This window comes from Sinocyclocheilus grahami, unplaced genomic scaffold (genome assembly GCF_001515645.1).
Source record: "Sinocyclocheilus grahami isolate Dianchi unplaced genomic scaffold, SAMN03320097.WGS_v1.1 scaffold550.1, whole genome shotgun sequence".
Lineage (NCBI taxonomy): Eukaryota > Metazoa > Chordata > Actinopteri > Cypriniformes > Cyprinidae > Sinocyclocheilus > Sinocyclocheilus grahami.
The window spans coordinates 284,405-306,588 of record NW_015505729.1 but is presented as its reverse complement, the minus strand read 5'-3'; the positions used below and the strand labels follow the sequence as shown (position 1 = coordinate 306,588).

The 22,184-nt window shown below is 37.8% G+C and overlaps 1 protein-coding gene and 1 long non-coding RNA gene across 3 annotated transcripts in view; one reads left to right on the top strand and one right to left on the bottom strand.

Annotated features, from left to right (window-relative positions):
* LOC107555950 (uncharacterized) overlaps positions 1 to 542 on the bottom strand; it is a 1,805-nt gene extending 1,263 nt beyond the window's left edge. Inside the window, exon 1 of one of the 2 annotated variants that reach the window (XR_001605229.1) lies at positions 489 to 542. This is a non-coding gene — a long non-coding RNA (uncharacterized lncRNA). Of the gene's footprint in view, positions 1 to 377; positions 395 to 488 lie in introns of those variants that run through there. The other variant, XR_001605230.1, reaches the window with a different exon arrangement.
* Positions 1 to 22,184, top strand: part of csmd2 (CUB and Sushi multiple domains 2) — a 294,566-nt gene that overhangs the window by 1,957 nt on the left and 270,425 nt on the right. Inside the window, exon 2 of the mRNA XM_016238904.1 lies at positions 18,555 to 18,635. Within this exon, the coding sequence (XP_016094390.1) occupies positions 18,555 to 18,635 (81 nt within the window). The remainder of the gene's footprint in view (positions 1 to 18,554; positions 18,636 to 22,184) is intronic.

Here is a 22,184-nt window from a genome sequence, read left to right as displayed (position 1 = left end):
TTTACCACAGGCTTTATTTTATTCATAAATTGAAAAACCCTATAGGAAAATCTCAAAAGAACCCGCGGCGAATTACACTTCCTGGTTCTGACGTCATAGTTCCCCCACTCTATTTCAGATCTATTAATGCACTTAATACTTACATTTCATGTCCTGAATAACAGTTCTCCTCACATACGTACACTGGGAATGCATGTTAAACAAGCAGGCCAACTTTTTTTTATATACAATGAAGACAGTGATGGAGGTAGTTAGTGTTTGTGAATTTGCACTCACCTGAAGATCAAACATTTAGAATGTCATGCAGCATCTGTGAAATCTTGCTGGTGTGTGCCACTTTCTCTGATATGGTGAAACTCAGCACAAACCTATAAAACCACAAACATGCACAAGTGTATAACCAACAATGATGTAGAAAAGAGAAAGCCGAGTCTGTGTCCTGTTATGTGAGGACACATCACAACTTGCTCTTCAACAATAGAAGTTACCTTAAGTGTTGAGGCTCACTCTTTTGTATTCGTCATCCAGCTCAGCCTGCAATTAAAGAAAGTTTGTAGATTGCTTTTGTAAATTGAATATATTGCAAAATTCATGTCTGTGTATTAGCTTTAACCTAAATTTAAATTAATAATCTTAGCAGCTAATTGTTTAAAAACAGACCAAATAAAAATCACATTTACCAGGGTATTTCCCAAAAAAAGCATTGTATGGCTAAGATGATCGTAGAAACCTTTGCCACCAAATGGTCTCAACAATCGACTTAACGTTAGCTCACAATGCTTTTGAGAAACGCAGCCCTAAACATTGCAGTTAACAGCAGCGACATTTAAAATGTATGTTAGGACTGCGTTTACTGAAAAAATGCCGGCTAACGTTAACATTAGTGCCCTTCTTTGACGTTAACATTATACTATAAGCAGTGATGCTAAAATAGCATTGAAAATGCGCATTCAAAAGCACTAGGGAAATGCAGCGCTTTACAGCGCTGTGTAAAAACAATGTTTCCCAAAAATGAAAACATTCCTTTATCGTGATATTCTTACAACACTCAAAAAGCAAATAAGAAATTGTCACAGTTGTTTTGATTTACTTACAAGTTGTTTCATTAAGTTTATGCCGGTCGCTTGCGATTATCCGCCATGTTGAATGGATTCTTCTGAACGTCGGTTAGAGCAACGAGGTGACGTCACGTTACGTCACTCAGTAAACTTAAAAATAATAATTTAAATAGAAGAGTTTACTCAAAACTGTTGAGCCACACAAAAATAAAACTAAATTCCTCGTTCAGAAAATGTAATTGTTATAAGTTGCATTAACGATTTAACAGACTTTAATTGCAGTGTTCTTAATCTTTATAAGTTAGTAGTACTGTTCGGGTTTACAGTGTAGAAGGCTTCGCCATTGTGATAAAGTGTACACCTTATGATTAAGTGCAAGTATGCTTTGACTTTGGATTTTTTTGAAGCAATCTAGGAGGCTGCATTTTGCATACATACATCTCAGAGCCAGTTATTCAACACTTAATTGAGCCTTTGTAAAGGTATCTGAAAATACATATTTGGTGGCCCACAATGCCTTCCCGGTGAGCTAAAAAGCTGAAACTTCAGTTCGTTCATCTCAGAGCAGCCCTAGAACTTTCAAAAGTTATCTTGGGATATTCCCACACCTCATTTAACCCTTGTGAAGTATATTTAAAGGCCTACAGTGTATGTACCTTCAGTCATTTCAGAACAGTTCTCTGACTATCTCTAAAGTTTCATAAATCTGTGGTGAATCCTTCCTTCGGATGATACGTTAAACCGAGGTCCTGACTCTCTGTGGTCATTAAAAATCCCATGGAACTTCTCATAAAGAGTAGGGGTGCAACCCCGGTGTTTTGGCCAAATTGCCGCCACTGGCCCTTGTCAATCATGGTCTCCTAATAATCCCCATCCACTTGATTGGCTCTATGACTCTCTCTCTCCTCTCCACCTGTAGCTGGTGTGTGGTGAGCGCAGTGGCGCCATTGTCCTGTGGGTGCCGTCGCATCATCCAGGTAGATGCTGCACACTGGTGGTAGTTGAGGAGAGACCCACTCCCCACATTATTGTAAAGCGCTTTGGGTGTACAGCAATACACATTAAAAAGCGCTATATAAATGCATAATTAATTCATTCAATATAATTTGTAATATTATATCTGGACTTTTTTTCTGGCTTTTCTCCCTCTATATTCCACTCCATTTTCCCCTATCCAGCTGCCGTCGCATCATCCAGGTAGATGCTGCACACTGGTGGTAGTTGAGGAGAGACCCACTCCCCACATTATTGTAAAGCGCTTTGGGTGTACAGCAATACACATTAAAAAGCGCTATATAAATGCATAATTAATTCATTCAATATAATTTGTAATATTATATCTGGACTTTTTGTCTGGCTTTTCTCCCTCTATATTCCACTCCATTTTCCCCTATCCAGTGATTTATTCCTCACCAGCCTCAGGTACTCGATGGAAATCTCGGCACTTATTGTTGGCTGTAATATTGGCAGAACCATAAATGGAAGAAACATAACTTTATTCTGTCTTTTTCCCCTCAGTTATACAGTTCAGTATCGTTCCAGCCTGGAGCGGTGTTATCATGTATATCTAGTCTGATAAGAGGTGAAGAGGTCTTGTTTGTGACTATAATGCCAGCTAGCTGATTGATGTGACAATGAGTAAAGAAAGATAAAAACGTTTCCATAGATGAGCATGCTCACGAGTCATGACTTGTTTGTGTGGAAGTTCTGCAGTGTGAATAGAGAAATGAGTAACAGAGGATTATGAAAATATTGCATGGTGGTATTAAACGTTGTGACACACTTGGCTGAATTAGTTTTTTTTATTGTTTTGAAAACTTGGAAGTACTTAATTTAAATTAGCTTCTTGTTAGGGATGAAAGACAACATCTATTAACCTAAAACAATTTAAGAAAAAATGCCGTCAATCAGAAACCTGACATAAACACAGCCGTCTCTTCTCATCAACATGGGGAATATCACAAGAGGTTCAATTGTTCATTTGAATCAGTATTCATAGATAATGTAAGAGTCAAGTATGGCCATATGCCACAAGTCTGAATGACATTTACCTGCAGCTTATGATGAGCCAAGGCATATTGTCGTTTCTCCTCAGTCTTCCTGTGATTTGTTATTTTCTCTCTTTATTCATTCCTCTTATACACCCCTCAATCCCTGCTCTCATCAGTATACCCCACAAGTGTGAAATGCGTTAACAAATTAAGTTTGCACCTCCTGAAAAGTGACGGAAGCAGTTCTCAAGAGAAAAAGTGATAATGAGCCTAATTGATCTGGTTTCTTCGTAATGAGACACCTGTAGAAGATGTCTGTAGGTGATTGAGGTTTGAAGGAGATTATGAGATTGTATGTCTAACCGAGAGAGAACGTTTTCTACGGTGGACTTTCTGACTTTTATTGTCCTCAAAATATGGATGATTGGTCTGTATTCTCTCCAGCGCACTGGTGCGGGAAAACAAGAAGATGCGTTTTGCTGAGGAGATGAAAAGATAATGCTGAACTTAATGGCTGGCTTCCATTAATCTGAAAAAGACTTTTAAACCAAAGTTAATTGAGTCAGGTTTACATCCGAGTTGTTTGTGGTGTAATTGTTGGAAAGAATGCCAAAGCCCATTAATCAGAAATGAATGGTCCTCTAAAGTTAAGAGTGCCATGTCTCATGGGATTCAAATGGCTCTTGAAGGTTCTTGCTTTTAAATGAACAAACACTTACGAGGTATTGCAGAATGAGATAAACAGGTTCATGGACGTTTTGGGCAGGCACATCATCATTTATCGGTTATAATATTGTTTATATATATATATAGACAATGGCTCAGTTTCATATTAGTTTCTTTTGATTTATTGGCATCAGACAATATTAGACTTTGTTGTGTAATAATATTTCTCAGTTCCATATTGCCTATAAGCCAATATTTATTTATTTGTGGATTTCAGTTAATAGTAGACAATATATCTGTTATCAGCAGATATTATTTATTTATTTGTTTATCAATGTTTTAATTTATTTATATGCCAGTATTGGACAATGGCTCAGTTTCTCATATATAGTTCTTTTAATTTATCGTTTCAGTGAATATTAGACCTGGTTGTGTAATAAGTCTTGGTTCCATATAGCCTGTCAGCCGATATTTATTTATGTAGTTATATATTTATTTGCATTTATCATTATCTGTTAATATTAAACAATATATTGTTATCAGCAGATATAGATATCATTTATATTAGACAATTAGACCATGTCTGGTTTCCATATCGGTTATTAGCAGATATTAGAGTATTAGATGAATTAGAGTATTGTGTTTTGTATTAGATATTTAATTTTGCTCATTTTCCCTCATAATGTTTTAATGATTTATTGTCTCATTTATTTGTATAAATTAATGGAGAATTTCGAAATTGACCATAACGTGTGATAATGTCAAATGTATGCTAGAATGACCTAATTAAGCAAAGGTCGTATTAGGCAGTGAATTGAATTTAACGAAATTGAAATAACCAAGTAACTGGCAACATGAACCATCTATCTATCTGCTGTTTGTGGAAAGAAATTATGCTTAACCATTTAAGATGGTATCGACACTCACTGAAACATCTCATGCCCTCATTTACCTTAAGTGTCCATTCATCCTGCTTAATGTTCTGTATTGTTTTGTTTCTGTAGCACAAAGCGGCTGTTTGATGTCGATAAACCAATACAGTGAAGTCAAGGAGATGAAGATGAGTATTGGGGGAGGGAGTGAATATGGGATGACTCTTCAAGCTCGTTAAGAGCTGGGAGGAAGTGACTTCAATTAACTCCTTTCATTAAAGTACTTGTCATATTGCAGTGGTGAGTCAGCATGGCGGTGAAGGGTTCATCTCCTCTAGAATGTAAATGTGAAGGTGCCTGGCACCTCTGGAGAACACGGCTAAATATGGATCCACCAAGGTCCACCTAATGGAGTGGATGCATGGATCTTCTAGCTGTACGTAGTGCTCCCACAAGCTCCATGAGTGACATATTGTTTTCCACCTGTCTATGAGCAGCAAAAAATAGTGCAGACTATGAGAAGAGGGTGGATAGAGAGACAAAGACAAATAACGACAGAGTCATACGTAGTCGGGCTGAGAGGAAAGGTAATGGGGAACGGAAAGAGAGAGACGAAGAGAGATAAAAAGAGGAAGAAACTGAGCATGAAAGTGAGATTGAGGGAGTCTCTCAGCAACGGTCAATGTGTTCCCGATGCTCTTTTGCATCTAATCAAATCAGTGGCTAAACCTTGTTTTGGAGCTTATTAGAATTTAGACACACTGCTGTGGGAGACCGTGTGGAGGAAAGAACAATAAAATAAACTGATGTACAAATAATGCAATTCTGGCTGAATGCTTTTTAAAAGAGTCAGGATTAGGTAGCGGCTGAAGCCCATAGTCTCCTTCCTAACTCACACTTCGGCAATGAAGATAACATTTGAATAATGAATCTGTGAGTCTTTAGGGCCATGCGAGAAAGTAAGAGAGAGGGAGAGAATAAAAAGATGAAAGAGGAACATGTAGGAAAAGCGGACTGGCAACTAAGGGGAGAAGCAAAAGCGGGAAAGGGCAAACAAAGAAAATATCCCAGCGAATAAAGAAAACTGGGGAAAGGTCTCGACACGGTTTCCTTCCTCCATCTGGGTCTCAATATCCAATTAAAATGTAATTGCAAACAGTTGGCTGGAATATGGATTCATTTGTGATGGTCTGCTTATTGGTACAGACCTGCTCAGAATGATGGCTTCTGATTGATGTTATTCTTTCAGCTAATCAACCTGTTTTTTAAGAACATTACTTCTTATTCATCACTCTTTCTTCATCATGTGAGCAGAAATAAGTAAATAAGCTACAACTATTTAAAATGGTTTCCAATAATTAAAATAAAGCCAAAATAAAGTCTAAATATTAGATGCAAGCCAGATCAACATTTCTAATTTCCTAAAGGTTTAAGTGCAACAACTGGAATTAAAACTAAATAGAAGTATTACAAAAGTTAAAAAACAAAACAAAATAAAAATAAAAAGGAAAGGGAAAAAAAACACTAAAATTAAAATGAACAGAAGATAAAAAAATAAAATAAATTGTATACTATAATAGTGTGTATATATATTAGGGATGTCCCGATCAGGCTTTCTGCTGATACAGAGTCCGTTACTTGTATATTCCTAGTGTTTGGTGCTCAATTCAAGAACATTAAAGTTATTAAAATCAATCCAATGTAGAGTTGTGCAGAGAGTAAAAGTTTATATATTGTGATGAGTCGGCTGCCTCCCCCTAATTATCAGCATCACCCCATTCCTTAATCTCCGCCCTTCGCCAGGCTCCCGACAGGAGTGGGTGCGTGAGAGAGGAGGGGCGCTGAAATAGCCAGGGCTGGCCGCGTGTGATGGGGCACACCTGAACCAAATGGAGCCTCATCACCGCCGCTGTTTAAATGCCGAGCGCACCTCTCCTCGGGAGACCGGTCTCTTCCCCGTGCATGCACACTGGTGTCCTCGTGGGTCCAGGAAGGGTGCGCAGAGGGACTCCTGTGCCGCCAGAGTCATGAGCTGCCGGACCCGTGGTCCGGACAAGAACTGCACCTGTTACACGGCCGTCAGGCCAGGATGCCGGCCTGTCTAGTCCTTTCGCGCGCCGTTGGCAACAAGAAGGATGCAGCCGCTGGAAGAAGCCACCGCCCCTCGGCCGCCGGACTCCGCCCCTTACCTGGACCCTTCCTTCCTGACCACTGCGCTTCCCTTCACGAACCCCGCAGCACGATGAGGACACCAGATCCCCTGTTTATTTTGGACACTTGATTCCCTTTTTCTGGACACTTTGTTTATTTTCTGTTAATAAAAGCCTCTCCGAGGCATGACACCATACCCACTGTGTCTGTCGTTTGGTCCTCCCACCACAATATGTATGTATGTATGTATATGCATCTTTAGCAAGGATGTTGGCAGCTAGGCAGCTCTCTAGGTTTTGTATAAAGCTCACCCATGAAGATGGAGTACACAGTCAAAAAGAAGTTGTTTCAAACGAGAGTCCATGGCACACCAAAAAAAAAGGTACTTAAATCAATCCAGCATAGCTTTTCGATCACCACCAAGCTTTCTAGACCAGCATAATCCAGCCTGGAGATTCACGGTCTTTTTCAAGATAATTAAATACTGATGGCAAGGCCAACATTATTGCGGTCTGTCTATGGAGATTGCCGAACTTTGAGGATTGAGTGAGGTGTAAGCTCTTGTGGTAATAAGTGTCAAGCCATTTACTCAAATTTGCTCCCCATCATCAGTCAAAGAGTGTGAAATGAAACACACATTTTCAAATCCCGAACTATTACATGGATTAAGTGAGACAATGTCACAGTTTTTCGTCTATTCGTCAACCTGGGCCTCAACAGGTTTTTTTTTTTTTGTATGGACTGAAAAGTCTCAGTTCCTTTGACAAATATGCACAAGAGATACACACTCAAGCACAGCAATCCACAAACATGCTAGAGATCCACAAATGTGCGCGGCAATCCACATACGCTCCATTTAGAAATGTGCGCATTAAACTCTAACATTAAACTCTTTACTTAAAATACAATCCATAAATGGTCTATTCATGCATGTAATTCCATGCAGAATTTCAATTTCTGTTAAATATCCACACTATTATATGTATGGCTTCTTTTGAGAGTTTTTCCACGGCTTTGATTCACAAATATGAACAAGCCAATCCATCCATACATACATCTGACACTAGATAATGATATAAAGATATATATATATATATATGTGTGTGTGTGTGTGTGTGTGTGTGTAAATATAGAGTAAAACCAAGCCTTTTTTATTTTTTTGATTGAAAAAATAGATTACGATTACACATTTAAAAAAAGCATTGATTAGGTTATTTGCATAACCGATGTAAATGACCCCTTCATATACAATTGAAATAAAATAGTTTTATAAAAAAAAAGCATGCACATGCTATGTTAATCACTAAAGGAAAGGGTTGTTTGGGAACACTTGATGTATGCAAGAGGGGCCATAGAGGATGAACTGTTGGGATTGTGGGTGTTTTGGTCACAAGGGTTATTCTGTGTAGTGTTGTGTGCATATTTATGACGAGTGCCCAGAGCAGGGTGTGTGACGGGGGAGTGCAGATGGTCATTAGCCACAATGTTAGGACCATTTATCCTCTAGTGATGAGTTTTGCCACTGTGCTCACCCATCGATAACTCATCCTTCCATCCTCCTTTTTTTCCCCATGGCTTTTTATGGCCCTAAAATTCCTCTGTTTGATCACCACAGTATTATATCACTGCTTCTCCACTCTAAATAATTTAGCCCGTGCTACTATTTTTCTCTGAACCTCATTCCCCTTCAGTATTTGCACCTTGTATTATATTCTCTCAATTATTATTATTTTTTTATTTCCTCTCTCTCTTTCCACTGACATGGTGACTCATGGTGGTTTTTCTATGATGTCTGTTCTAATGTATGCTCATGGTAGCTGTGCTTATATCTTTTTTTCCCCCCTTCAAGATCTGTTTTTTTAATGGTTTACCATGTATTCAAAGTCTGAAATGAAGTAGCATTTGAAAGACAGAACTCAAAAAAGCAGGCGGCTGAGATGTAACATCAAGAACTCCGACTGAGCCTCAGGTCAAATGACTCAGCACATTAGTTGAAACGTTGGTTAAACAGAAATAACGGCTAATTGTTTGAGAAAAGGAGTAATGCTGTAGATTGAAATTAGAAATGAATAAAACAGGAAGAGCTCTTTGTGCTCCCACTGCATCTACATTTTTGTGCTGAGAGGACAGTAGGAGGGCACAGGAAGTTTGTTGAGTATGGAACTTCCTGTTCATTAATTGAAGAGCCGGTACTCTGGACCAGGGGGTCAAGCCGTGTCTGGTTAGCATAGACGGTTATCACAAACTTTTCACCATATTGTAGATGTTTTGTTCATGGCTCTTTATTTTAGTTTTTTTATATACATTTATTTATTTATGCTTTTGTTTATTTGTGGTTTTATGTATGCTTTTATTACTTTATTACTGAGATTTATTAATTTATTTTTAATTTGCTTTTTTAATTTCTTTCACATTTATGTATGTATGTATGTATTCATTTATTTGCATGCGTGCTTGCTTATGAGTTGGTAAATAAAGTAAAAATGGCATTATGCGTGTGCCAGCCAAGCAACTGACTTTGAGATGAATCAGAATTCATCTCAGGTATTCATCTGCATGTATTATACACCTCCTTGATCAGAAGCATTTGTTCTCCTGAAGTGTATTAGAGCTAATATGTGATATGATTGCATTTTATATAAATAAATGAATGCTGAAGCTTTTTAACTATTCATATATTCTCAAGGCTTAAAAGACATACTGGACACCGTAACTCATACTTTCCACAATATTTGAAACCAGTAGGTGCTATTAGTTCTGGCATTGTTTGTGCTGAAATGATCTAAACCATACCAAACATACTAATGAGGTATTGGAGATGATATCTGATTTGAGCACTTTACACAGTACAGACCTTTCTAGATATCTTTCACTACCAATGCAGCCGGTGCTTCGTCACATAATAAGAGATCAAAAGGAGGTCTTCCATTTTGGGTTCTCCCAATTGTGATTTATGTCTTAGAAAGCCTGTAGTCTTGAAAGATCCTATCCCCTTTGAACTCAAAAGCCATTTCTTTGGCTGATACAAAGAACTGCACTCTATTTATGGGTACTCTATTCGGTGCCTGATTAGAAATGATATAAAATCACTTTAGAGTACATTAATTAACATTTGAATGAGAATAAATGCACTTTTAAATTGCACGTCACATAACTAAAGCAAAACATATTATATTAAACACTTCCCTTTCTTTTTTCAGTTAGTCTTCAGTTAGCATGCTGTCAGCTTAGCTTACTAGCTTAGCATAGTGGTACCTGGTTAAAAAGCTTTTTTTTTTTTTTGGATTAGCTACAAGAAGATATCAAGCTCTGTATTTGAACAGATATTAAGCAAGGGTGGATAGAATCTCATACGACACAGTAATGCAGTTCCTCACAGATGTTTCTAGCAGATGGCCTAGGCCTCAGTTGACGTGTGTGTTTGCTTTCCACTCTGTGTGTGCTCTTAAGTCAGATACATTACAGTAATCAAGTCTCAAGCACAAAACCACTCATCGTATATATTACGAGCCATGACAGACTTGCACTATTCACCCATCATGGTAGCGGTGCAGAAATAGCTCTGGTGGCTGGGCGAAAGGTGTTTGAGTGGAAATGTGTGTGGGTAGGCGGAATGGAGAAGCATGTGTTTATGAAGGTTGGAAATAATGGCAGGAGAGGATAATTGGACTGCTTTTACCCTGAACGTTAGCCACTCCGAGGCGCTCCAGTGGGTGCATAACTGCAGCCACCCAGGAATGTCCTTGAACCCAGGAGTCCTTGAAGACAAGAGAGTTACGGCAGTGATTGTGTTGGATGCAGCAGTTTGCGCTGAGAACACCATCAATCCAGTTCACCTCACCTCGTACCTCTGGCCTACAGGTGGACTTTGTGAATGAGCATCTCTCCATCTATGGAGAACAATGCACAGAAGTCCTCAATTATTTATGGACATTTCACATATAGCTTTAGATGAGCTCGCAGATTTCCTATCTCTCCCCAAAGAAACAAGCTGTCGAATCATTCACTTCAGATCCCAGTTACACCTGAATACGTCGTAGGATTGATAGATTCATGCACACATGACGTATTCCTCGCTCACCCTTGCTCTTTCTCTATAACGTATCCCCTAATGTTTTTTTTTCTCTGCTTGCCTGACAGAATCCTGCCCCTGCATCCGTTTTCCCCTCTCTGTCTTTCCTCACTCCAGGGTGTCCTTCTTCCTGCTGGAATATGGCTGCATCAGCGATTCCCATCTTCATCCTTTGAATGAGATTAATGAAAGGCCAGCCTGCTTTAGTTTGATGCTGTTCATGTGTTGTTTTAAAAAAAAGCAAGCAAGTGGTTTTGGTCACATTTGTTGTTTTATCATCTCGTTCCATAAGCGTTTATTAGTCTAATTCAAAGTATTTCAACTTTTAGAAATGTGTCACCCCAGCACTTTGTTACATCCAGTTTCGCTCCATCCAACAATTTGAAAGGGAAAACACGTCTCTAATTTTTGCTGCCCTTTTTTTTGTCTAATTTTCTTTAAAATGTAGTCAATATTTTGTCATGCTGTGTTTATTCATTTTAGTCGATCTGTTCTGACTAAAATACCATCTAACTTTGGTCAATAACATTTTAGTTGACCTGAATTCAAAATGAAACAAAATTTTCACAGAATTTATATTTTAAAATGTCATGTTATATTTTGTTTGTGAAAATTCAAAAACTCCTGAACACATTTTTGTCATAATTTTTCTTCTCTTTTCTTCAGTTAAAACGTTTTTTTTTTAAGGAGTTAATACTTTTATTCAGTAAAGATGTATTAAAAGTGATCAAAGACATTATAATGTTGTGAAAGATTAGTAGTCAAAAATAGTAGTAGTCTAATTAGTCAAAGAATCCTGAATAAATGTCAGTTTTCACAAAACAATTCTAAACAACACAAATGTTTTGCATATTGAGAACATAGCAATAAATTATGGTTTAAAATATATTAAAATACATTTTATTTAAATAAATTATATTAATATTTCACAATGTTACTGTTTTACTGTATGTTTGATCATATAAATGCAGCCTTGTTTGTATGCTGTTGAGAAAAAGAGAGTGTAGCTGAGAATTATATATAGCCTATTTCTGTCATGTCCAACTGGACTATTTGCAGTTCACATTGGTATGCTTGCCTTTTGTATCCTTGGAGCATGTTGTGCAGACTAGCTTCCATGATTATTGGAGTCCATGTCTGAAGTCCAGATAGTGCCATCCATGCTAATGTGGCCAGTTTAATGTTAACCCCAGTTGTAGTTTAGTGCTGAGAGATGTGGCGTGGGACACTGAGCACTGGTAGCTCTCTGATGTGTGGTGACAGTGGTTGGACGGCGAGGTTCATTATTCACGGCCTGACATTCCATTTAATCACATTTTATTATGAAGCAGTGCAGGACTCAGTAAATCAGCCTGTGCTTGGAGCTCCTGAAGGCTGGAGGAGGGCGGGTGGGGTGTTTACGGATGGCTTTAATCAGGAGAATTTCTACAGTGACACCCCCTTCATAACACACACACGTTTTGAGCACACACTCATGCTGGTACTCACGTTAAACGACATGAACGCAAATATTCACACACTTATATTACCAGCAGACTGCATGCAAAACAGACTGTACTAGGGTGGCCATATGTGCCATTTATACGGGACACAATGCTAAAACACTGCTGGTCACTTTCAGAAGTTGTAGTGATTCTTTCTTTTCCAAGAAAGAATGTGAAACAAATTGGTTATATCATTTTCATTTTTAAATATTTTAAAATATAATTGAAATTGATTTTTTTACACATTTTAAGCAATATCGTATCGCATATCGAATATCGCATTTTTCAACAAGGTATCGCATATCACATTTTTCTTCAATATCGCACAGCCCTAATAGAAATCCTGGCAAGGGTGCTTCCCGAAAAAATGGCACGTATGGTCACCCTAGACTGTACGCACTCACACAAACAGAAAAACACTGAAGCACATACACACACTTCGAAGTCCAATCTGTCTTTCCTCCCTCTTCAGTGAACTCTGTAAACCACCACCTGTTCTCCTTCTCTAGTTTTGTATTTTTCTCTTCCCACTTCCTTCTCCAGTATCCCTACTCTCTTCCCAAAGGTGCACTTAATTGAAGAGGGAAGGGCTCCGTTTTCTAATTGAGAATGTAGATTGGAAGCTGCAGTACTCATCCATGTGGAAATGTCTCCTAATGGAGGCTGCCTCTGGCCTCAGCACACTCTACCACTTCCTGCCCAGACCAGCCTTATTTGGGCAATCTTGTGTTGTGGTATCATGCTAGTGCATCTTTCTTACCATCTTGGCCTGGAGGTGAATACTGATGATCTGCTGTTTGGTCTGAAAATGGGAAAAGTCTTTGTGTATTTTATGTTTTGACAGTGTGAGTCTTTTCAGAGGCAAACTAGGAAGCAAGAACATTGTTGATCTTGAAAAATTGCTTTCTATTTTAATGGAATAGGTCACCCCAAAATTTAACTTTTACTTTGTCATGTGCTGCATAATTATTTTTGGAAAAAGTTTACTTTGTGTTTCATGGTTTTGGAATTCCATGAGTATGTGTAAATAATGACAATTCAATTTAAAGCTTTATTATATACAGTGGGGCAAAAAAGTATTTAGTCAGCCACCAATTGTGCAAGTTCTCCCACTTAAAAAGATGAGAGAGGCCTGTAATTTTCATCATAGGTATACCTCAACTATGAGAGAAAAAAGGAGAAAAAAAAATCCAGAAAATCACATTGTAGGATTTTTAAAGAATTTATTTGCAAATTATGGTGGAAAATAAGTATTTGGTCAATAACAAAATTTCATCTCAATACTTTGTTATATACACTTTGTTGGCAATGACAGAGGTCAAACATTTTCTGTAAGTCTTCACAAGGTTTTCACACACAGTTGCTTGTATAGTGGTTAGATTTTTAAAAATATTTTTGAAAATCTCTCATGCTCAGTACAGTTGCATTTATTTATGAAAAATGCAGTAAAAACTGCAATATTGTAAAATTATTACAATTTAAAATGTTTTCTGTTTTAGTAGGCTATATTGTATATATTTGTGGAAATCATATATTTTTAAGGATTTTTTGATGGATACTGTTCTATTTAACATTCTATTAGTAAAAAAAGTGAACTATTAAAAATAAACTATAAAAAACTATTGCAATAAAAGTAAACTATTGCTATGTTCTGAATCCTAAACATGGTTAAACATGTGCAGTTGAAATAATATAAAATTAAATAAAAGAAAAACAAATAAATTGACCTCCAAAATGCTCATTATTAGTAGGGTTGTGTAGCGTCTGCGTAGGATCATGCATGTGCGTTGGACTGTTTATGGCTTAAAAGACCCCTTTTAGCCTTTTGACATTTGCATATAAATTACAGTTCTGGTCAGAAACTTTACGTTCGTATAGGGGTGTAAATTGCCAAATGGTTCTTCGCCTTCAAGTAAGATTAGAACCAGCCCCCACGAGCATCCTGCAATCTGATTTCAAACACATTCCACAAAGAGCTGTAAATGGCCAAACGAACACACACACACACACACCCAAACTAACACACACACACACATAAAGACATTTCTTTATTTTAGACTATAATTAATCAGTTATAATTGTATCTGGTATATGCATGTGTTGTGTGTACGTTCCCCGATTAGATTAGCCGAATTACCACTCGTTATTTGTATTAGTTAAAGCCATAAAACACTGATATTCAGGTGTATGTATGTATCTTTGGTTTAATCTATTCCAAATGATTGTTTCTTGGTATCAATGTTACCTGTTCTTCATCCCTCGGGCAATGACGTACAGTATGTGATTGTGAAACGCATCATATGACTCGCACGATATTTTGGGTTAAAACTACGGATATTCCAGACCGGCCATAAAGCATGCAAATAAGCCATAAACAAGAGACAAAGAAAGATTCTCCCGCTCAAAATCCATGTCTCTCATTGGCCAGTACACACAGAATAGGAACTCTCAAAAACAATTAGCCCAAAATAACTTGTCTCAGAAAACTTCTTCTGCCATGCCTGAGCAATCGATTTAAATATTTGTCCTCTGGTTCTCAGAAACGGACGTAAGAAGCATCATCACTGGCACCGCACGTGAGAAATAATTTCCCGAATGAGAAAATCCAACACATCTTTGTAGTAACGAGAGTGTCCATGTTGTTTTCACATTCCGACTTAAAAGCACAACTCTGGAAACGAGAGCATTTGAGGAGTGTGAATGCAGTAATTACACTTGCTCTAACTGCAGCAGGTAGCCTTCCGTTAACTAAGCTAAACATGCTTAAAATTAAAATGCCTAAAGCTAAACCTCCCTTTTATTCACATTTCTAAACCTGTTGTCCAACAAAAGAGAAAATTATAACCTTTTTACTCCACAACACCAGTCAAATGCTTCCTTTTGTGATCTGCTGAGGCTTCTTGTCACAGAATGAGGCAGAAAATATGTTATATATGCTACTTTAAAAATAATACATCGATTAGCAATAAATTAGGGTGACCATACGTCCTCTTTTCCCCGGACATGTCCTCTTTTTGGACCTACAAAAATGCGTCCGGCCGGGATTTCTTAATTGCCCAAAATGTCTGGGATTCGGCTGTTTTCTTAATCCCACTACTGCTGAATCTCTGACCATTGCCGCCTGCTCCCGCAACATGTGTTTCACTCCCGCCATTTTCGTGTCCACTCCTTTAAACTTTCTAATATTGTGTATAATTTTTGCTCATCAGGGAGCCGCTCTCAGGATGCGGTGTATTTAAATATTTTTGAATGTGTGTTTGCGCTGTTTACTTTCCCTTTCGATTTCGCGATCACACACACTCTGTCCTTAATATTTTCAAGAAACGGCTGAAAACACATCTCTTTCATCTTCATTTAACCCTCTAACACTAGCACTCTCTATTCTAATGCTACTTCTAATTTTATCTGCTTGTTTTTTTTTATTAAAAAACTTGACCCTCTAACATTTGCACTCTCTACTCTATTTCTGTTCTAATGGCCAATCCATGATTTTTGGGGGGAATTTTTGTTCATGTATTTATTTTTTAATAAGTATCGGTTCAGGCACCGTTTAGGCACCGGAACCGTTTTAAAAGTATCGATTTGGCACCGGTATCGAAAAAAACCCAAACGATACTCAACCCTAATTATTAGTGGCCTTCTAAACAATAAAACATTATTTATATATATTGTGTGTGTGACCGCTTTAATGAAGAAGTGTGCAATTTCTGCACCACTAGCTTAACGAAAAACGAACAAAAATAATTATAATAATAATAAATAATAATTCATTACATTTATATAGCGCTTTTCTAGGCACTCAAAGTGCTTTACATTGTCAGGGGGTATCTCCTCATCCACCACCAGTGTGCAGCATCCACCTGGATGATGCGACGGCTGCCATAGTGCGCCAGAACGCCCACCACACACCAGCTTATTGGTGGAGAGGAGACAGAGTGATGAAGCCAATCAGCAGATATGGGGTTTGTTAGGAGGCCATGATGGTCAGAGGCCAATGGGCAAATTTGGCCAGGATGCCGAGGTCACACCTCTACTCTTTTCGAAAGACATCCTGGGATTTTTAATGACCACAGAGAGTCAGGACCTCGGTTTAACGTCTCATCCGAAGGACGCTGCTTGCTGACAGTATAGTGTCCCCGTCACTACACTGGGGCGTTAGGACCCACACAGACCACAGGGTGAGCACCCCCTGCTGGCCTCACTAACACCTCTTCCAGTGGTGTTAAACAATTATAATATTGTTTAGTTGATAATTGTTTACTTTAGATAATATTTTTTTAAATCAGGTTTTCTAAACATTCTCCTGCCTGCCATTGGTTGGATAAACATCAACCACACCACTGGTTGAGCCACTTGCAACTTGAAGAGCATTGTTTTGATAGCACACTTTTTGAGGACTTTAAGCTGGAATAAGAAAATGTGTTTTCACAATGGCTCTCTGAGTATGAAGGGATTTTTGTAGTATTTCAAAACCGGTAGTATTCACCCGTCATCCACCTCCTGCCTACAATTCAGCTCATTTTGTTTATTTCTAACAAAGATATGTAAAATGGTTTAGACTGCAGCCAGTGACCGGTCGGTGTGTTCGGGCTGATGGAGATTAGATGACAGCTCTGGGATCTGACTGAAATGGCAAACTGACGTGAGCCCTGGAACATGAACGCTCAGAGCGATGCCTGTAGCTAAAGCTGCATCACACAGTTTAACATCCTGCTCTGCTGCTACCCTGGAGGACTATATGGGTCATAGTGGTGCTGTGGGGAAATGCGAGCACATTCGTGCAGTTGTCGAGCACACCTGGCAGCTAGAGGCTCCGTTTTGCTCTAATACACCCACTAAAAAAAATAGCCCCCAGGATGCATTCATACAGTATACTACAGATTACTCCACTCTGTTGCAGTTATTAGTACATTGCTAAAACAATGCATTGCCTTAATGAAGGTTCTGAACATATGGTTATAAATGCATACATGTGTTTCAGTATTATGATGCATGTTTCAATTACATATTGTGTGTGCATGCTTAAGTCTTTCCCAGGTAAAGGGGGAAAAAATCTTTTAAAAATCTAGTTTGTAGTTCTCTTTGTACTCATGTTGGTTTCAAGTGATTTTGTCATGTGGTGTAAACAAATCAAGTAAACAGTATTATATTGTTCTTACACCATGTTTACAATTTTTTTAACAGATGCATCTAAATATCATAAGTTTTTTTATCATATCATGAGTTAGTAATTAATAAATATCATTAATTTTTCGTAAGAACTTTAAAAAAAAAACTGAACTAAAAACCTTTTGACTTTGATGCACATTATTATATATTATTAGAGAAAAGTATCTAAAAAACATACATTTATGTATGTTATTATATATCTCAAGAATTATATCATATATATTAAGGCCTAAATACTTAACATTTTTCTTAAGAATCTTGTCATCTTTTCTCAGTTTATTTATTTAGTCAGTTGAGGCTTTTTTTTCCTTCACTGTGATATCAGGGCAAATTTGTCATCATGATATTTCCCCAAAAAATATTAAATTAAAATTTAATGCAGGATTATATATCTCAAGAATTATATCATATATATTAAGGCCTAAATACTTAACATTTTTCTTAAGAATCTTGTCATCTTTTCTCAGTTTATTTATTTAGTCAGTTGAGGCTTTTTTTTTCCTTCACTGTGATATCAGGGCAAATTTGTCATCATGATATTTCCCCAAAAAATATTAAATTAAAATTTAATGCAGGAATATAAAACATGCTCATTGTAGAAGAGGAGTATTCAAATCACTGAATGTGTGAAGTGTATTTTTGAATCAATTAACAGGTAGCATCATGTCGTTGACCTGCATACAGCTCAAAGCAGAGTTGATAGCTTCCATCTGTAACTTCTGACCTGTGAAATAAGCTCTTTGAGCTGCTCTATTGATTGTGATTTTGATATGTCTGTAAAGCGTTTATTAGCTACCATTCTTATGATTGCTGCATGTGCTATGGTGTCTCTGGTGGCCCATGCTGCACAGAATTCCCTCACTTATCACCTCTGCTGTCCTAGTTAGCTTTTACACCACATTAAACAGCTTTTAAAGGTTTTATTTTCTTTTAAAGCTGGAAATTGAGATTTAGCAGTCTGTTTGGCACTCGAGCGTTTGTAGCTGCCAAGATCCAGTGTTCGGTTTGTATAACAATGCACTGGATTAACATGAGCTTTGTTCCTTTTCTGCATTTTAGGTTGACGGGGTTTCAACTTCCCGCCCCTATAGTCAGCACAGGACCCAGACTCACACTATGGCTGCTGTCAGACTACGCCGTAAGTGGCCAGGGCTTCAAAGCCGTGTTTGAAGGTAAGAATCATGCATTAATCTTCTATTTTTTTGTGAACATGTTCAATCTCTGATCTTTCGAGCAAACCCTGTAATTATGTAAAGTGGACTCTGTGCTAGCATGTGTGGCGTAAAAGTAGACTTTTATCTCATTTTATAGGCTAATTGCATTAATATGCACGGCCAATTTAAAGATTGAGAATCCGTGCACAAATTTCTTCTGGCTTCTCGTCATATTTCTTTTGATGTGAGTGCTTTATGACCCAAAAAGCAGCAATATTAATGCTTGCTTCAGAGCAGCAGCAAGGAGAATTAATCTTCGCTAATTTGATTAATTACCTAATTGATACTGTAGACTGATGGCAGGTGAATCAATTTCTCTGGGTTCATCTAGTTCAGCACAATACTAATGGAAAATATTGTTTGATTCAGATGGTTATCATGAACGTGGCCTATATGGACAAGCATTATGTTTTATATTTTCATATCAAGTGTTTATTTGCTTGTATCAATTTTGTCTGATGTTGCTTATGGTCGGTGGTCGATGTTCAATGTGTTTTTTTATGCAAAATGTGATCGAACAGTTCCAGTTTATAGATGGATGTCTAGAGTAGGGCTGCATATATATATTTTTCTTTTGGTGGAATCTATTTGCAAATTTTCTCATAAAAATTGTGGTTTTAAAATGTGTCTCCGGGTTCTCTCTGCTGTGTTAGTAGAACTGCACGATTGTGTTGTACATGTTTCTATTATTATTGATTATATATCAATATGACAATATTTCCAGTTATCCTTCTGCTATCCAATTAATAACTATCCATTTATTAAAAAGTCATTCAGTTGACAGAAACAACAAGAACAATATTAATAAGTTCTGGCAGGGTCTGGAATTGAGTTACAGGTTTTGCGTGACTGATTGTACAATTTGCTTGCTACTGCTTTATGTTGTAACAAACAAACATAACGAGCTGCTAGAGCAGGGGAAGAGGACAGGAGCATCCAGATCCCTGAGAGATGACCTACACCAGTATGGACAAGCCTTATCTCATCAATACGGTTCAGACTAATTCAGTCTGGCACCATAATTATGTGCTACTTCTTGTCACATGACCTTCTGTGGGTCTGCTGAAACACTGTACAGAATTAAAGAGTGATGTACTGTATGTATCACATGCCCTGACTTTCAGTAAAGTGAGAAGCCCAGAACTCTTATCAATAGCCGATGGCTGAATAGTGGTTTCCTTTCTGACTGTCCTTCACAGGAGTGTGAAGCCATGCTCATCAAGAAGTGCATCAGCATACCCAATCAACAATTTGTTTTATGCTATAATTATACTCTTTCCTATACAGTATGGAATTGTAATGCAGAGTTTTACACTTTATTTATGGCTCTCGGGGAACTGACTTGGCCGCTAAGCGCTCTTGGTGATCATGTGACCCAAGCTAGTTTGAGTCTGGCTTGTAGCATTTCCTGAACATTTCTTATTATTCTTCTCACCATTATTTCCCTGTGATTCCTTCTGAGTGTATACAATATTTATTTATTTATTAAACAAAACAAAAAAATCAATGCTTTATGTAAAAAATTATGGACAATGTGGCAGTCATTATTCCAAAATAAATCCCTGGATGCCATGGATGGATTTTGTCATGATGACTGGCTAACTGCATTATCCAGCTTATTATTTAAGTACTGAAATAAATAAATTGATATAAAATATTGATCTTTATAAATTATTTTATTAGGGCATTCTTGTAGCTCAAATGCACCTTAAAGGGGTGGTTTATTGCAATTTCACTTTTTTAATGTTAGTTAGTGTGTAATGTTGCTGTTTGAGCATAAACAATGTCTGCAAAGTTACGAAGCTGAAAGTTCAATGCAAACGGAGATATCGTCTTTTAAAATTCTAGCAGTTTAATGCCTACAAAAACAGCTGGTAGAGACTAAACAACAAATTACTTCCCGGGTTCGTGACATCACAAACCCAGATAAACCCCGCCCCCGGAAACACGCAACGAAGGGGGTGAGGCCAATCAGGCCATGCTGCGCTGCTTTAGAGAAGAGGAAGAGAAAACTAGAGGTGCATGTAAAATATATATATGAATCGCGATTCTGTCTTCTAATGATTCTAATGGATTCACAAGTTTCAAAATCAATGATCTAAAGCAGTGGTTCTTAATACTGTTCCTCGCGTCCCCCTGCTCTGCACATGCTCTGCATCTCTCTCTTTCTCTCTCATTCAGCTCAGCTCCAACAATGGACTGTTACAATTATACACTTATTTACACATAGCTATGAGAAGCAGTAAACATGGATGCGCGTACAGTTGCCGTACTGTATTAAAGCCTTAATCGGGATAAAACTGTATATTAAAAGCTAACATAAGCAGTAGCATTTACAAATAACATATCTAAATGTATAAGACGACAACAAATAAAAAACATTGGCCTACCATTAAAAGCCGTGCTTGCACAGGTTCTACGCAATCCTCTTCAATAATATCCTCTGCTTCTCAATCGGGCTCAAACTGATAAGCGATATTAATGACGCTGTTGTTTACAATACAATAGAGGTGAGGGGCGGGACGATTAGACGCACACTAGAGGCGGTTTAGCCAATCACAACACACTGGGCTAGCTAACCAATCAGAGCCCATTGCCTATTTCTGAGGGTGGGGCTTCATAAAAGAAGGAAAAGATCAGCCCGTTTCTCAGAGAAGGGACAGAGAGGTGTGGAATAAAGGTAAATTATGTGAAAAATAATGTGTTTTTTTTTTAAACGAAGCATTAACACATGTTAGACTGCACCCCATAAACACAATCAAGCCTAGAAAAAAAACAATCAACCACCCCTTTAAGTCCATTTGGATAAAAGCATCTACCAAATGCGTAAATGTAAATCAGTTGAGCAGAAATAGATGGAAAGTGATACAACAGATATGAAATCAGTTGCCTGGTACAACAAGCCCTAAAATGTAATTATTTATTTATTTACATTTTAATTATATATTCTCACACAGGTCATTAGTTGTTGCACTTTTCCATGGACGCCCCATTTCCTCAGAGGAAGGTGTCTAAATGAGCTCAGTATGTTTATGTTTTTGTGTATTACTAGGGTCTAAGTGTGAGATTCTGAGAAAAAAAAAATACTAATTTCAGCCGCTCTCTGCTCTTTTTAAAGCAGTGGAGTTGAGGGGGAAGGATAATGGTTATAAATGAGGGCTCTGCGTCTTCATTTTGCATCTGAATTCTTCCTCCTTATCCTCTTGAAAAAAAAGCCCCCCGGTGTGATGGTGAAACATTAGGGGCATTATGAGCAGTGCTATCAATTAACGCTCTCAATCAAGCCCCAGTGCAGCTGCCACTCTCCGTTAAGGGAGCCACCCTTGCACAAGCCCTGCGTTTTCTTCTCTGTTAGCTCTGGCGAGAACTCATATTGAACTAAAGCAAGAGCAATCTAACTCTGTAATGAAAGTCTGTATGACAGAGAGAAACAATCTCAATCACAGCTGGCTGAACAGATGACACCAAATTAAAAAAGAGGAGTAAAAATCCTGAACGAACCACTTG